Here is a 17,777-nt window from a genome sequence, read left to right on the forward strand (position 1 = left end):
CATACTGATGGGATTTGTTGTTACATATGCATATGTGCACACAATGTAATTTGGCCAGTATCACTCCCCAGCATTTCTCCTTCCCAGCCTCCCACCTCTTGGTCCCTTTCTTCTACTGATCTCCTTTTGATTCTTAGGAGACCTGCCCCACTTTTGTTTTCCTTTTTCCTCTCTAGCTTCTGCAGGTGAAAGAAAACATATGACCTTTAACCATCTGGGTTTGACTTATTTTGCTCATTTTAATATGGTCTCTAGTTCCATCCATTTTCCTGAAAATGCCATAATTTCATTTTTTTTTTAATGACTGAAGAAAACTCCATTGTATATATATACCACATTTACCCATTCAACTGTTGATGAACACCTAAGCTTGTTCCATAGTTTGGCTACTGTGAATTGGGCTATTACAAACATGAGCATGCATGTATCACTGTAGTAAGATTCCTTTAATTCTTTCAGTGTAGATACTGAGAAGTGGTATAGCTGGGTCATATGGTGGTTCCATGTCTTGGCTTTTGAGGAGCATCCATACTGATTTCCATAGTAATTTACAGCTTCACTGACTGTGTATAAAGTATTCATTTTTCTCCACATCATCTCCAGCATTTATTATTTGTATTCTTGCTAACTGCCAGTTCTGATTGGTATGAGATGAAATTTCAGTGTAGTTTTGATTTGCATTTCCTTAATTGCTAATGATGTTGAACATTTTTTCATGTATTTGTTGGCCATTTGCATTTCTTCTTTTGAAAAGTGTCTGTTTAGTTCATTTGCTCATTTATTAATTGGATTATTTGAATTTTTTGTGGTATAGTTTTTTGAGCTCTTAATATATTCTAGAATACTAATCCTATCAGAGTAGCTAGCAAAGATTTTCTCTCATTCTGTGGGTTTTCTCTTCACATTCCTAATTGTTTCCTTTGCTATGCAAACTCTTTAATTTGATGCTGTGCCATTGGCATTATTTTCTCAGCTTTAGGGGGCCTCTTAAGGAAGTCATTGCCTGTGCCTAAAAGCTGGAATGTTGACCCTACAATTTCTTCTAGGAGACTTATTTTATGGTCTGTTATGTAAACTCTAATTATTTATGTATTCTTGAAAAGCCTAACGACTAATGTTTCAGTGTATTTGTACATTATATCAGAACTAGAGAATTTTATTGTGCAAGTCTTATATAATTTGACATTTTTTCTTTTGTGCTGTTTGATCAGCAGAAAGGAAAGTGTGTTGAAATTTCATATTAGTTTTGTGTGGGTGTTTGGAGTTTGTATGTTTGTGAGGTCTGATTAGGTTTATGCTAATAAGAACAATCTAAAGTTAGGATGCCAAGTGCCTTCCTGCATACTAAGAACCTTAGAACATTTCAGTCATCTTTTTTTGCAGTCTTTGTTGCACAGTATTTTCGTTGTTTCCAACTCACTGAAAAAGATTATTTCCCTGTTGGTTTGGGTTTACTTAGATGATACTTTGATCATTATTCTTTCTTGTATGTAAGACATTTCTGGAGGTCATTTTCTTTCTCAAGGACATACTTCTAGGAGAGATTGCTTTAGGGATATTCTGCTCAAGGTAATCTCATTTGGTTTTTATTTATCTGAAAATGTCCTTATTTTACTGTCATTCTTAATGGTTTTGCTGGGCATAACTCTAGTTAATAGTTTTCTCTCAATATTTTGAAGTTATTCTTCCACTGTCAACTGGCCACTAATTGTCTTTTCCCTTCCTGTAGAATCTCCTTTTCTTTCCTCTTTGCTACTTCTAAGTTATTTTTTAAATTTATAATAATTAAAATTATTTCACTATTGTTTGTCTAGATATGGCCTGCCAGTGTACATTCTGATTCTTATATTTACGATATTTCTTTTCTAAAAATCTCAACCATGGACTCTTTGAATATTACTTTTTATTTTCTTTTTCCTATAACTTGGAACTATTTTTCTGTGTACTAATTTTCACTTCAGTTCTGTATAACTGACTCTAAGCAGTTGAACTTTTTATTTCATTTACCGTGTTTTTCATTTTTTAAAAGAATTATCTGTTAATATTTTTTTTAGTTGTCAATGAACCTTTATTTATTTATATGCGGTATTGAGGATCAAACGCAGGGCCTCACACATGTCAGACAAGTGCTCTACCACTGAACCACAACTCCAGCCCCATGTTTTTCATTTTTAAAAGTCCTGTTTCATTCTGTCTTAGATATGCTTAGTCATTTTTATTAATTCTATTGCTTAATTCTTCAATTCTTTTTATTTCTTTGGGATTTCATACATAGTTATTTTTACATTATATAGCTGATAATTCTAGTATATGAAGTCTAGTGTTCTAAATATGTATCTTTGCTTAACTTTTCCTTGTGGTATGCCATTTTACCTCTATTCGATGAGTTTTATTTTGTAAATGTATACATTTACAAGGGTATATCTCTGCAACTGTATAGAGGTTTTAAATTGGAAATGTTCTCTTGCAGTGAAATTTTGCATTTGCTTCTCTGGGCCAGGGAACAAAACCGGCCTGGGATGTCTTTGCTCTCTCTTCTTGGCTCCTCCCTTTGCTTTGGTCCAGAACTTGGTCTCCCAATTCCAGTTCTTATAATGGTATTGGTCCTCAGGAAGACCTTGGCTTCTCTGTTGGCTTACCAATCCTGTTCAGATACCAGCTCATATATTGGCTTTTGGCGATTTCCCTGTTTTCTTGAGAGCCCAGTAAAGTATTTAAAAGTATGTTATGTATAATGTAGAAGATAGAATAACAGGAGATGGTCTCAGACTATATGATCTCTCATCCATAAGCAGAATGTTGCCCTTATCTGCAAGAGGCCAAAGAAAAAGGCAGTTTTGTCTTTATCATCTTTATGTACCATGCTATTTCTCTGTGAAGTTTATTTGTTGGATACCTTAACAGAAAGAACTTTTTAATCATATTTTTCTTCATACTTGAAGTTTCTTAAGTAAATTTGAACTAGTTTAAAAAGGATAATTCAGGAAATATAAGATGACTTGGTATAGACATTCCTGTCACTTCAAACATTTCTATGTGCCCTTAATGCCTCAAATATCTAAGTTATTTCAGGTGTACCAGCCCCTTAAGCACATTGATTATAAATCACTTTGTAAATGACTCTGAAGTATTGATGTAGATTCAGAAAATAATTGTATTCTGCCTGAAACTTAACAAACAGCTTTTCTTTTTTTAAACAAATGTTTCTGTTTAAAATAACAAATGGAATGGCCTTTTGCCAAAAGTAATAAAATTCTTAGCTGACCATAAATTTCCTAATTTCCCCATCTGTTTGCCAACAGTGATCACTTTTCCTGTCTGGAAACCAGAGCTCAGGACTAAATGACATAGTGGCTGTTTGTTTTACATTCTAATACACAGTGCTCTATTTTCTTTGACTTGTTTCATCTCATTCTTTGTACCCAATGTAATGTTGTACTAAATAAACCTGTTTTTTAGGTTGCCTTTATTGAGGCATAATTTGTATAAATTGACCCGAGTGTATAATTCAGTGATTCAGTAAATTTATAGCATTGTGACAGACTCACCATAGTTCTAGATCTGGAACTTTTTCATCATCCTTTCAAAATTCTCTTAAGCCTTTCCACAGTTCATCTTCACTCCTCCTCTCCCCTTCCATCAGCCCCAGGTGGTCTGCTTTCTGTCTATAAACTTACATTTCCATTTATTTTATATAATTCCAATCTTACTATAATTCTTTGTCTCGCTTCTTTCATTTACCATGTTTGTGAGGTTCACCTCATTCACATTTATACTGTATAGTATTCCATCATATGCATATACCAAATTTTAACTATTCACCCATGCTGGTCATTTGGATTGTTCACTTTTTACTATTATGTGTATTGCTATGAATATGTTAATGTGAACATTTCCATTTATCATGCAAATGGAGTTTGTGGGTTTTGTGGTAACTTGATTTTTAACTTTTTAAGAATCTGCAAAACTATTATCCAAAGTGGTTGTGCCGTATTGTATAATATAACCACAAGAAAAATGAGAATTTCCTAGTTTCTTTTCATTCCCTCTAACACATACTATTGTCCCTTTCTTTATATGAAATGTCAATGTGGTTAAATCTATGCACTTGACACAGCGTCTTTTTCCTAAAGGAAGTGGTCGCCCTCTAGTGGCTAATTCTGCACATTACACTTGGGAAAAAGGACACTAATGAGAAGCCCACAGCTCAAAATAGGCTTGTTAAAATTTACATTCATTTCACTGTGCTTGCACTGTTAGCACACTAAGTGCAACTTGAGCCCAGTTTCAAAATGTTTTCCTCATTACCATTAATACTCCCCAGGAGCTGGGCTGGTTGGTCATGGCTTTTACTTAATCCCAGGAGGTGCATTATAGTCAAAACAGAGTTTTTGTGCTTCAAATTTTGTGCATTTTATACACTAAGTTCATTTTGGTATAAGAGTTTACACCTGTAAAGTGGCTAAGGCCTATGAAGAATGGGAGGGAAAGGCCAGAGATGGTTCTATGAACTCAAATCTATCACCTTCTTTCAAACCAGAGCCAGAGAAGTAAATAATTTTTACAAGTGGAATGAATGTAATGAATTGCGCACAAATGGAGTGTCTGGTAGCTCCTTGGTATTTTCAGGTAACACTTTGTAAATATGTCTATGGAGAGTTGTAAAATTTTAGGAGAATGGGTCTCAGCTGCCCCCAAGCTCTTGGGACTCTATTGAAAACAGTACATAATGCATGTTTTTAAAAAAAAGGTAGCAAAGAAGTTGAGCTAAGAACCTGAGGAGAGACTAACTTGAGGAATGTGTGGTTTTCAAGTAAAGAAAGACGGGGCTTCAGGAAATTAGGGCAGTAGAACCAAACATTTAATGACTTAAGGTAGGACCCTACAAGTTTTTGCTTTACAGGATATCACACAAGTGATGTCACATATTTTTTAGGAAGGGGAAAGAATGCATACACTTGAAATTTCCCTAAGCTCTTATGCCATATATCTCCAGACAGCAGGATATTTTACTGTCCTGGCATATGTCTGTGAATCATATCTACAGATTTATATGTGTATTATAGTGCATGCATATATACCCACACAAATGCATGAGTGTAGAATAGTAGAGAACTCCTGATGTTGGGTCTGTGATTGACTTATTGCTTTAGGCAAATGGAAGCAAGGAGGAGAGGCTATATTATCCAATGATGTGACAATCTTGGTAGTGATTCAGTAGAATGGAAAATACTGTCCAATCCACTTTCTATCAATTGGAGTGGATAAAGGGGTATAAAGATTAGGGTAAAACTAAGTTTATTTACCTTCAGGATAAGCACTGGATATGAGGAGGGAAAATTAAAATGCTCAGGGACTAAAATAACTAAGCTTTATAAACCTTTAAGATGTTACTATGAGACAAATTAACTGAAGTAAATATTGAAATTATTTGATAGGAACTTTTTTTAAAAAGAGGGATCTCACTGTGTTGCCCATGCTGGCCTTAAATTCCTAGACTCAAGTGATCTGCCTGCCTCCCACATAGCCAGGACTACAGGCTTATGCCCCAGCTTAATAAGGATTTTTGAAAATTTTAGATCCAAAACCTATGAGTTGTTTATACATACAGTATGAACTCTTCCCAGAAAAGCCATCATAACATAAAGGTATGTGTCTGCCCATGTAGTTCCAAAGGTAGTTTTAAAGAATTAATGTTCTAAATTTGTCTTGAACCATGGTAACAAACATGTAGAAACCCACAACATGATGATTTTTGAAGAAGTCTTTTTAAGTAAGTTCTGTATCTAAAACCATATTTAACAGGGAAATATCTAATTTTCATTTCATATACTTTAGACTATATTTCAACTCTTTATTTTGGCTTTTACTGGTTGTTTTGCCTGGACATTATATGGTGAGAGGCCAAGGCATTCAGTCTTCAGGGTCACCTGAAGCTAAGGTTTTATTCTGTACCTCTACTCTCAAACTTGGAGAATGCTGGGGAAATGTATAGTTGCTTACTTCCTGTTTATTAAGACTTATTTTCATATTCAGATTTTTTAAAATTTTATGCTCATGTCCTTCAAAGTTTATTCTACTGGAATTTACTTTTGTGTTTTATTAAACATATCAATTTCAGCAGTCACTAAATAGGTATATTAGTGTCTTGACTAGTATCAGTAAGTCAAGAAACTCTGTAGGGCAACATACAAAGCACCATCAGACAGGATAATCCTGTGCTGGTCATTGGAAGTTTCCAGTAACTGCAGATTCTCAGGACTTACTTTTTGAAACTCCATGTTATAAACCTCTTTAATGTCTACTTATAATCCAGTTATACTAACCTCAGTCTTACTACTGTAATCAAAAAATGGCTACATATTGGCTGTGACTGACATTAACAGGGCTGATAAAATACAAATCTCCAATTCTCATAAGCAAAATCCTTTTCATAACTTGAAGTCAAACAAATGTGGCATAATCAGTGTCACCTTTTTGCTAGCTGCTTGACCAGGGAAAAATTACCTACCTTGGGCTCAAATTTCATCAATAAATCATGAAAATGACTCAAAATTTATGGAAAGTATCACACACTCCTTTCCTCACATTTTTACTTTTTTGATGAGGGGTACTGTCCTCTGCTTAGCAGATAAACTGGCTTAGGCCATGCTGTCAAGCTTGAAATAACTCAATCCACAGGGTGTTAGCTTTGGAATAGTGACATCTGTAAATAGATGAAGGGCTTCAAGCAGAGAAAGTAGCTATTTGAATGGCAAAACACCAGATCTGAATGAAGCTGGATGACACACGCCATCCAGAAGCTGACCAAAACTTTATGCCTGCATGCATCCTGAAACATGTCGCTTTATACAAAGGAACCACTCAGAGGATTGAATAGATGCAAGTCTCACAAGGACAAGTAACCCGTCTTCCCTTACTTTTAAAATTTCATTCAAAATAAGCAAATGTTTACTGGGCTGTAGTCAAGTAAAGCTCGGGATTGACTATTGGCAATGGGTTTTCTATCAGAGAGACATAGAAATAATGATGCTGAAATTCATTTACATCCAGTGGAGTCTCAGAATTGCCAGTTTAGGGCTGGAGACATAACTCAGGTAGACCATTTGCCTAGCACGTGTGAGGCCCTGGGGTCAAAATCCAGCAACACACACACACACACACAGCCTTAACCAAAATTGCTGGTTTATTACCCAGAATGAATGTCATTTTCTTTGGAAATGTAAGATTTAAATAAAGACCCTAAAGCAGTGACATGCATGGAAGTTTAACTTGGGGATTGCTTATTACTTCCTATAGGATTTGGGGGGAAATGTGGAGGGGAATGTTGTCTGCATCTCAAGTGGAAGTCTACAGTGAGTGACAATCAACATGATGTAACTTTCTTAATCTACAAATTGGTTGAAATGTGGCGTAAATCTCATAGAAAAGGAGCTAAGTACACAGGCATTCTATAGATTAGAAATAGCCAGAGGCTGGGGCTCTAGCTCCATGGTAAAGTGCTTGCTAGAATGCATTAGGCCTAGGTTTGACTCCCAGCACCAAGATGGGGGTGGGGGTGGGGGTGGGGGGACAACAAATTTATGACAAAACAGTCAACTTCATTTGTCATCAATGTAATGCAAAGAACCGTATAATATTGCTTTTTACATTGTATCCACAACTGACAAGAATGTTAAGTTCATCCACAGTTGGTGGGAAAGTAGTCTGGTAACATTAAAATTTTTAAATTTGGCTTGTGCTTTGGCCCAGAAATTGCCCTTCCAGGAATCTGTCCTTTAGGAATTTATCCTGAAGAATTCACAGCCATGACTATAATCGCAGTGACTTGGGTGGCTGAGGCAAAAAGATTCAAAAAGTTTGAGACCAGCTTCGGCAATTTAGCAAGACCATGTCTCCAAAACAAGGGGGGCTGGATATGTAGCTTCGTGGTAAAGCACCTCTGGGCTCAATCCCCAGGTACCAAGAATAAAATAAAAATGCCAAAAAGTGTGTGCATCAGATTCCTTCAGTGCAGTATTTGTGGAGCCACTGCAAAACCACTCCATCAGGTCATACCTCTCCAGACTCCTCACTTGCAACTAAAGTCAATTACAGCCATTTTTCTTTAGTCCATTCAGTTGAGTACATTTCATTTTCCATATCCATTAGTGAGTGCATGTGTAGGAAAAGATGTGCACCTGGTTTTTGTTTTTGGTGTACATTGTTGCTTGGAGGATAATTTACAGAAATACTTAGCAATGGAGAGATACAAATCCATAATCGTTTCTTCCTCCTATAAACTAAAAGAGATGTTATGACTGGGCCCAGTAACATAGAGGGGTGATTAAAAGCACTTATCCAGAGTAGGTACGTGGTCTTTTAAAGTTAAAATAGAATCGTCTTGTTTGGAAAGTATTTGAAGGTTCGCCCTCAGTCTGTTAGAAGGGCAAAGGCCTCTATTATCAGAGCCTTAGTGTCTCGGTGAAGTCTTACTTTCAGCTGAGTGTGGTCTACTGGAAAACCACAAATGCTGCAGAGTCCTGTTCCTTAAACAGGCCAGACGGTACAGTTACCTAATCACAACCAAAGTAACGACATATAAACCTCCGATTATGTTCTGGTAAAGATCCAATGGGCTTCAAAATTGTTTGGAGTAGAGTTGAGGATTCTCAACACCCAGGAGATGACTGTTACAAGTAGCCTGGATCATGACGATTTAAATTTCCAACAACCCTGGCAAGTAGTGGGCAAATGCAGGCACCAAGAATGCCTAAACTCTTGTAATAAAAAGGCTGAGAAAGACACAAAGGGAGATTACCACTTACCTCACCGTATTCAATGTTAGCAAAACTCATCCACAGTGACTAAGATATTCACTTACCTCATTGAAACACCAAGAGCAGAAACCATAGGCATTGGTAGAAGCCTGCCTACTTAAAAATTCAAAAACTGCTAAAAGTAATAAAAGTGAAAAATAAAATATAATTTGGAGACAAATACATAAACTAAAATCAATATCCTGAATATATAAATTTAAAAATGCTTCTCTTTAGCCTGTGTGTGTGTGTGTGTGTGTGTTGTGTGTGTTTACTGCTCAGCATCACTTTCCTCCTCCATTAACAACACTTCCTTGTAGTTAACTCATTCTATAGGATTTAGGTGAAAACAGCTTTCCCCATATCTGCCAAGATGGGCTTTTAAACTGCATTTAGAATAGTGGTCAAATAACCCATGCACTAAAAAGAAATGTAAACAAGAGGGACACCATTTTCCACCTATCAAATTCAGTGTTTTCCCCTTCCCGTTTTCCAAACAATACCCAGGAATGTAGGAGTGGAAAAATACTCTGAAAACTTGATACAACTTTTCTCTAGCAACTTGACAATAAAAGCCTATGATACACTTCTCAGCTTCCAGTGACTCAGCAAGGAGCAGTGAGGCACAGCATTACTATTAGAAAAACCATGTTAGGTAATTCTGGATTTGACCCAGCACAAAGCACACCATCTCCTGTGAAGGATTCTTGCAAAATATAATCAAGCCTCTACACCTAACTAGTTTATAGGAGATAAAGAAATGAATTAAGGGATGCTTGAGGGGAAACAAGTTCAGGATGGGGGACATTACACTAAAAAGGGGGAGGGAAGGACTGTTCTCAGTATAAAGAGACATGATAACAAAGGTAATACGTGAAACACGGTCGAATCCATGTTCAAAAATTAAGGAACAAGCTGGATGCAGTGGCACACGCCTGTAATCCCAGCCGCTCAGGAGGCTGGGACAGGAGGATAGTGAGTTCAAAGCCAGCCTTAGCAACTCAGCAAGGCCCCAAGCAACTCAACAGGCCCAGTCTCTAAATTTTTAAAAAGGGCTGGGGATGTGGCAGAGTGTTAAGCTCCCCAAGTTCAATCCCTGGAACCAGAAAACAAAAACCAAAATAATAATAATAATAGTAATTAAGCTTCAAGTCACTTTGAGGGCAACTGGAGAAATATGCATATGGACCAAATATTAGACATTGAGAAATTTTTCTTAGATGCTCTTATACAGTAGTTACCTTGGAAAGCATTCAGACAGATGTGTGCTGAAATTTTTAGTGGAGAAATAATGTCTACAACTTACTATTCAGCATCAATATACACAGTTACATTAAAAATCAAGGTAAAATGTTAATTGTTAAATCTAGGTGGTGGGTATATATGCAAACATTGTATTATGACTTGTTCTGCTTTTCTGTATATGTTGGAAATTTTTGAAGATAAAGTATAGGGAAAAAATATCTTTTCACCCCACAACCCACTTCTAGGAATTTATTCCAAGAACATAATCTGAAATTTGCCCCGATTTTTTTGTTTCAGGGATGGTCAGGGAACATTCTTTATAATATCCTCAAATTAGAAATAATCTCAGTTCTAACCAGGTGGCCAGTTAAAAAAAATTGGTACAACCATACCCAGACAACTTAAGTTCACCTTTATAGTTCCCTAAGACATTACACGGGAAGTTCTTGTGAAAAGTGTCACCCAGCAAAGATTCATGGCCCATACTGAAGTATGATTTCTTTAGGGTGAGTAAAGGGAGAAAAAAAAAAAACAAAAAAAAACAGACTTTAGATTCCTTTCAACACCAACATTCTACCCAACAAATTGAAAATAGGCAAACTTGGTTATTGATGCACCTGCCCGCTGATGTTAGAATAAGCCCCAGTGGTAGTATTAGGTTAATTTGTATGTGTTTATACTTTTGAGAATGAACTCAACAGAAGAATAAACTACCTTCTGACCACATATATCTCCCCACAAAAAGCAGTAAGTACTGTGAATGAGAGCACAATTCCTGTGAAACTGGCCACAGATGCAATTTCATATAGCCATTTTAAGACTTACATTATTCAGGCAAAGCAGTAAAAGCAAGGATTCAACTCTGATTTCTCTATATTTTTATTAATTTTTTCAACAGTTCGATCCTCTTGCGAAAAGGAAAGAATTTGAAGAACAAATCAATTACACTTTTTTTAAACAGCACTTAATCCTCATTACGGAGAACAGCAAACAAAAGATCTGTGGCACATTATCTTTGGAAAGATCTTTTGCAAATTTTTCTTCTAAAAAAAAACAAACTATAATTCTCTCAGAGATCACATACGTCTCTTTCAAAGGACTATACAAGGCAGCTAAATTTTATTCACAAAAGCCCCAAGTTGCAGTTCCATTGCTGAAGTAGATAAAATACATGGAGTTCCCCTTATTTGTGTTGCACATCTTCCCATTGAGAGCATCACTGCTTTCCTATCCTACATACAAAATCATTGTGTTGACAATAGCTGGCACATTATTCCACAGAAATGAAAGAAAAATTCATTACTTCAAAGATAGCCCAGTGATTTTCATTTATCAACTGGAAAATTTATTCTTTTAAACAATTTAATACCAAGATTTGACTTTTCTAAAGTTATAAGAAAGCAAAAATATATAATATAATATAATATATAATGGTAATAAATAAAAAAAGGCAACCCTGCTCAGATAGCATCCAAACATGATCACATTCAGAAAAAGAAAAAATTTTTAAACAAGATTTGGGACACACACACACACACACACACACACACACACACACACACACCAACAAGAACAGTGTATACTTGATGTCTGAAGGGAGGATGTGCAGTAAGCTTAACAATACATGTCATGGCCTGAACAAAAAGAAAACTTAATACTGCCTGTGAGGAGTATTTCTTAAACATCTACTTTTAAGCAAAGCAAGTTATCATCTTTAGTTGGCCACCACCTGGTGGGACAATGCAGCTTGGCCAGCCTTGCTGTCAGTGGTCTTATTCCCTTGTCCTCCCAGGCCCATATACTTCCATATAGGCTTACGAGGAACTGCAGGGTTTCCTTCCTGCCCTCAGAGACACCCTCTTAGGTAGAGAAGTACAGGCACATCTCTACCCATCACAGTACCTGATGATGTGTAGCGCAGAGTGACAGGATGGAGTGTGATTTCCCCCAAAGTGATGAGAAACATACAGCCACCTAAAGAAAAGTAGTAGGTGGTGCTTGTCAATACCTCATAGATAAGAGCTAAAGAACATAACCAGTGCTCACAATTCACAAAGAGATGTGCATTCTCAGCCACCAAGAAACCAACATAACTGGGTTGCAGACTGGAGAACTACACGGCAGAAATACCACTTGCAATGTGTGAAGGAAGACCCCCCAGCACCATGCTATTCTGCCATTATACCTCTCCCCACAAAAACAAATAATAAAGGCACAGAAAAAAATACCTTACATCCATTATTTCCCAGTGGAACAAAAGTAGAAGAGGCAATCCACTAGAGAAGGTAGCGGGGAGGAAGTACCACCATGATCAATCCTGGAATCTCTTCACAGCTGCAATGTGTAACTCACTTTTCAGTAAGAATATCTATACTTCTGTGTTTCTAAAAGAAGCCCTAAATACTCTTGGAAAATTTAAACACTGCTACTCAGTGGAAAAGAGTGTCTCAAATGAAGTGGTAAAAGTTTTTCAAAGGTATTTTGTAGTGTTGGGAAAAATAAATCATTAAGAAAAAAACAAGAATTTGGTAGAAGGCATGGAAAAATTTAAAAGTAAAGAAAACTAACCTCATTTATCTTAATATGCACAAATGCACTTTAAACTTCATAAAGCAGATGATATAAGACCCATATAACGTACCTTGACACTGGCAAAACAGCATTAATTCAAAATAAGGTTTGAACAAGAAGGGCACAACCTATACATAAAACTGAATCAGCTCTGGTTTTCTATTTGTGTAGAGATTATATATATCCTTTTGCATATCAGAGATAGCAGTTGTGGAGAACACAGTGGTTTTCTTTTTGCTTTTAAAAGTGGGATCATGAGTAAGCTCCTGGGTTGGGAATATAGCTCAGTTGGTAGAGTACTTGCCTCGTAAGCACAAGGCCCTGGGTTCAATCCCCAGCACTGCAAAATAACAACACAAAAGAAGAGTAAGGTCCCAATCCCACCAACCTTAATATGTAAAGTACCAGGTAAGGCAAGTTTTTAGCTAGTAAGTGAGAGTTGGTTAGCTTCTAAACATCCTGAGATCTAGAACCAAGGGTACAGAATAAAGGAGGTAAATGTTCAATTTGTCTAGGGGAAGTAGCCACACAATTTGGCTAAAAGAGATCTATAAAATAAAGACTTTTGTTTAAAAATTGGTTGCTTTTCTCATTCAATGGTGTGATAAAATCATGATATCAAATTATCCTCTTATAATTTGTTCCTGATAACTACTTGCTGAACCCTCTCATACTGTCATCTGTATATTCATAATCTGAACCCCAAGTGTAACCTGGTAGATTTAGAAAAGTGTTTTTTCATTGTTTAGCAGGACTTTTCATTGATTCACATTTTAACTATCTTCAGAAGGGCAGAAACATTCAACACTTCATTAAAGTAAAACAGTACTCTTCCATTCATTCATGTTCATTCTCTCTCTGTCTCTCTCTCTCACACACACACACACACACACACACACCTGTAGTGGCAAAGGCAAGATTTACTCTATTTTCAATAAGATTATTTTTTCTATTTTTCTCACTCTGAAGTGTGCACTATCACTGTTGTCATGAGAACTTCACATATACAAAGGCTTAATTTTATAATCTAATCCTCTTGAAATATCTACCTCAGTACAAATTTGGCCTTTGGGAATTGTAAGCATGCAGTGAAAAAGTGCAAACGGTTTAAAAATCCTTCAGATTTCTATATACAACTGTAACAGCAAAAAGGGCTTATGAACATTAAGGACTCATCAGATACTACCCTTTACATACTCTATTAAAAAGGTAGTCATTAGGAATTCTCTTTTAGGTACAATGACTATTGCAGTAAGAATCAGAAATATCCAATAACCAAAGTAGTACAAATTGGTCTATCCAGATTCGTTAATTTTTTTTCAAGGGACAAATAAAATTTCAATACAGATTTCAGGGGGGAAAAAAACCCACAAAAGAATAAGGCCACTGAAAAAGCAATCTGTTAGAATTGGCTGAGAAATCCACTTGGGAATGTCTTCAGTCAAGGGAGCACGGTGGCTTGCCGACAGAACTCACACGTGCTCTGGTACAACCCGCATAGATCAGAACCTGTCATAAAGAACAGAACCCTTCACCTGACAGGCGGCCTGACACAGTGGAAAGGGAGGGACTGGCCAAAGGAGTAAGACAGAAGGATGGTAAGCAATCTCACTGAGACTAGCGCCTCGTCCCCTCCATACAAGGAGCACACGCAATGCCGGGCCATACAACCTGCCAGGCAATTATTGTCCATTTAACAACAGGCCCTCTAAACTAGTAGTTTAAAAAGACAATAGCTTTGCTTCAGAACATCAGTAAAGGAAATTGCTTCATCAGGATCACACGTCATACATCAAGCTTTAATGCTCAGATATTAACTCCACTGTCATTCTCTGGCTTTAACCTAGTTAGCAATAAAGAACAGGCTAGAGGAGAGACCAAGGAGCAGCTTCACGCAATTTACACTGAAAAGTCAGACATGGCTCCAGCTTCTACACACCCCTTTATATGTTTAGGAAACCAGAAAGTCCTAGTATTCATCAGAGGGACCTTGGGTGCCTTCCCTATAGAGACGGTTCTCCCTTCACTAATAAATATAAAAATGTGACACATGCTTGGTAGGGAACAACGTGCAGAGGTGCAGAACGGGATGACAGGAAATCAAATAGTTACACAGAAGACACTCACTCCAATTTAGCATGTGCAAATTCTACTTTTTAAAAGGGACAAAAAGAACTGGCTGCACTCAAAATTGAGTATTTCCAATAACAACCTTCAATGTTTCAGTGAAAATGCAATCTGTGCTTGCGGGCATGTGGGAATTTTGATTGTGTTCTTTCATTTTAGGCCATTCAAACCGAACCTGGCTTAATGTATATAGTATGACATTAATTCAGGGGAAGGCCACAATTCCTCTTCAACCTATTCAAATCTAGTTGTCTGAGAACACTCTGGAGTGAAGGCATGTGGTGACAAATTTTTACAAAATCTAATTCATCCCCACATCTCCACATCCTCTCAGGGAGTCAATTTTCCCTGGGCAATCAAGGGCTCACAAAGTTTAGTTTTGCTATAAATATAAAATAATTTGTAGCAGAAAAATATAGCCTCTAAGTAGATATCATTTTTCTTCACTGACAAAGCTGGATTGGTTAGACATGAGTCACCACATAGCTATAGACTACCAATCAGCACCTCAAATTCCATCTCTACTTAAACAAAAATCAAAAAGCGTTTTAGCCATCTGGTCAGGTATAAATGTTGTTCCCTTCTTCCCCAAGTTAGGAAATACAGAATACAATCAATGGTGACCACCTTGTTAGCTAGACCCTTTCAAGGGTGGAGATGGCAGCGCCAAGTCCTCTGGGAGCCGACCTGGAGGTGGCTCGCGTATGCAGTTGCTCTTCCTCCACTGCTTGCCGTGGATTGTGGGTCTCATTTCAGCACAGTCAGGAATCCAAGCTGGGGAGAATGTGCAGTACGCTAGGCAATGGGAGGGGGTTGCCTTCAGTTTTATAAATTATGACAATACTTGGTATTATCAAAGTCACTCTTCACTGGCAGAAACGTGGGGTACAGTGGAGTCCTTCACAACTTATGTTTTATAGACGGCCATTACAATTTGTTAAACAAGTTTCCCCAAAACTTAAAATTAAAAAAAAAAAAAAATTATCCACAAAACCCTTCACCAAAAATCATTGTTTAAAAAAAATTTTCTTCTGTGAATGGACTTAGTATGGCTACTGAGATGATGTGAATTTGCTTTCAGAGTTAAAATTCCTTCTCATTTCACTTGCAGCTTACATCCATCCTACTGATTAAAAAACAAAAACAAAAGACCACAGAAATGTTTCCAGACCATTCATATGCCCATTAGGCTCCATTGCACTTCTATCCTTTAGTTAGGAAAGGCAAGATCATCTCTGGGGCTGACTTCCATCTCTGCTTCTGCATAACCATAGTGTCCAACCAATGATAACACAGCTCTTGAGAGTTTATGTGGACAAACATCCTCGCCATCTCACGCTGCTTCTCTTCTTGAGTTTGGTATCCTGATGAGACAAATGTCAAGACTGTTTTTGAGGCTTCCAATGTGCAAAAAAGAAAAAGTCCCCAAGTCACTGAGTCAACCTGGGCTTCCATTAAGGTGTTTTGGTTACTTGTTTTAGCCGCTGAAAACCCTGTCTTGTATAGTGCACCAGGTCCACCAGACTGCTGTTGAGGGCCAATGTGCATACTTTTGTGCTGAGCTGAGCAAAGAATTCTGAAAAAGCAAAACAAAAAGCCCCAAACTAGTAAATACAAAGGCACACACACAAATTAAAATGAAAACACAAAAAAGTCAAGGTTCTGAATCGATGTCCCCACAGTATTCCACATTTCATCTCAGAAAAAAAAAAAAAAAAAATTGCCTGCCAAGTCTCCACACCTCTCCTCTAAACTGAAGGCCACAAACCAGGTTTGCTTTAGAGTTGGGGGATCCCTAATGCCTGCCTAGTAGAGTGACTGGCACTTTTGAAATACCCATTTTATACATTTAATCCATGGATGCATGGATACAAAAACAAAAACCCAACCATGATAAAAGCATTATTATTTTCCTAAGACAGATAAAGTTCTAAGAGGCTGTGGAGAAAGGCAGAGGTTACTGCCAGCTCGCTGCCTTCTTCTCTACAGCCGGGGAGATAAATGTGGACAAACACCCTGGCCATCTCACACTGCTCACGTAAGTGTTCTGGCGCTCACTTACGTTAGCATTGATTTAATGGTAGCTGGCACTGATACCAACCAGTTCTCCTACCTGCAGGTTCTGCTGATCCAGAACCCTGGATTTCTCTAAGGGCCTTCTTCCCCAAACAAGTCTCAAGGCCGTTTACTGTGCTGTATTGCTCATGGTGTAGCTGATCATTTTTCTTAACATATACTGAAAACAAACGCATTGGGATTGTGCTGCTTCCCATCTCAAATGATCTGGGCCTGGGAGCAGCCAGTGACTTTCCTTCTTTATTTGCTTTGCCCTTTTGCTAGCATTTTGGTTCAGACTGAAATGACACCAGAGCTCGTGAAGGGGCAAGGTGCTAAAGCCACTGCTAATTTGATTTTCCTAACAACTAGCTCCAGAAATCCAGCTCTAAGTCACAGACTTCTGGGGAGAATGCAAGTAGGTAACGAGGAGGAATGGAGAAACAGCTGCCCGTGTCCTTTCCTTCAAAAATTGAACATAAAATACAAACCAGCAACATGCCCTCCCGGCCTCTGTGCCCCACTAATCACTACCAGAGACGTTTACCTTTATTCTTCCTTGTAAGGATTTCAGCCTGTTCCCAAAGATCAAAGGCGGTAAGGACGTGGGACGTGATGGTGACATAGGAAGAGGTCATGTTCTGGATGGTGACTGGGGTGCTGATGGTGGCAGTCATTCCACTGCTCCCCATACTGCCAGCACTTGACTGGGACCCTGCAGAGCTGGCAGGAGAAGGCATTGGGGACAGAGGGGATGGTGTGCCTGTGCTTCTGCAAGGTTAGAGAGAGACATGGTTAAAGCCTCCCAGATTGCAGATTTCCTATCTCTAGGACTGCAGTCACTTTTTTTTTTTTTTTTTTTTTTTTGGGGGGTACTGGGGATTGAACCCAGGGCCCTGTGCTTGCAAAGCAAGCACTTTACCAACTGAGCTATCTCCCCAGCCCCATCTAGGGCTGCAATCAATGTCACAAAGTTTCAGC

General features: G+C 37.8%; 1 protein-coding gene across 3 annotated transcripts in view; it reads right to left on the minus strand.

Annotated features, from left to right (window-relative positions):
- Positions 1–10,904: 10,904 nt before the first annotated feature.
- The window catches only part of Aff1 (ALF transcription elongation factor 1), a 181,764-nt gene continuing 174,891 nt past the window's right edge, over positions 10,905–17,777 (minus strand). For all 3 annotated transcript variants that reach the window (XM_047566158.1, XM_047566157.1, XM_047566159.1), the window contains 2 exons: positions 17,344–17,567; positions 10,905–16,317 (listed from right to left, as the gene is read on the minus strand). In XM_047566158.1, coding sequence (XP_047422114.1) covers positions 16,196–16,317; positions 17,344–17,567 — 346 coding nt within the window. In that variant the 3' untranslated portion in view covers positions 10,905–16,195. The remainder of the gene's footprint in view (positions 16,318–17,343; positions 17,568–17,777) is intronic.

The sequence above is a fragment of the Sciurus carolinensis genome, chromosome 10 (assembly GCF_902686445.1).
Source record: "Sciurus carolinensis chromosome 10, mSciCar1.2, whole genome shotgun sequence".
Lineage (NCBI taxonomy): Eukaryota > Metazoa > Chordata > Mammalia > Rodentia > Sciuridae > Sciurus > Sciurus carolinensis.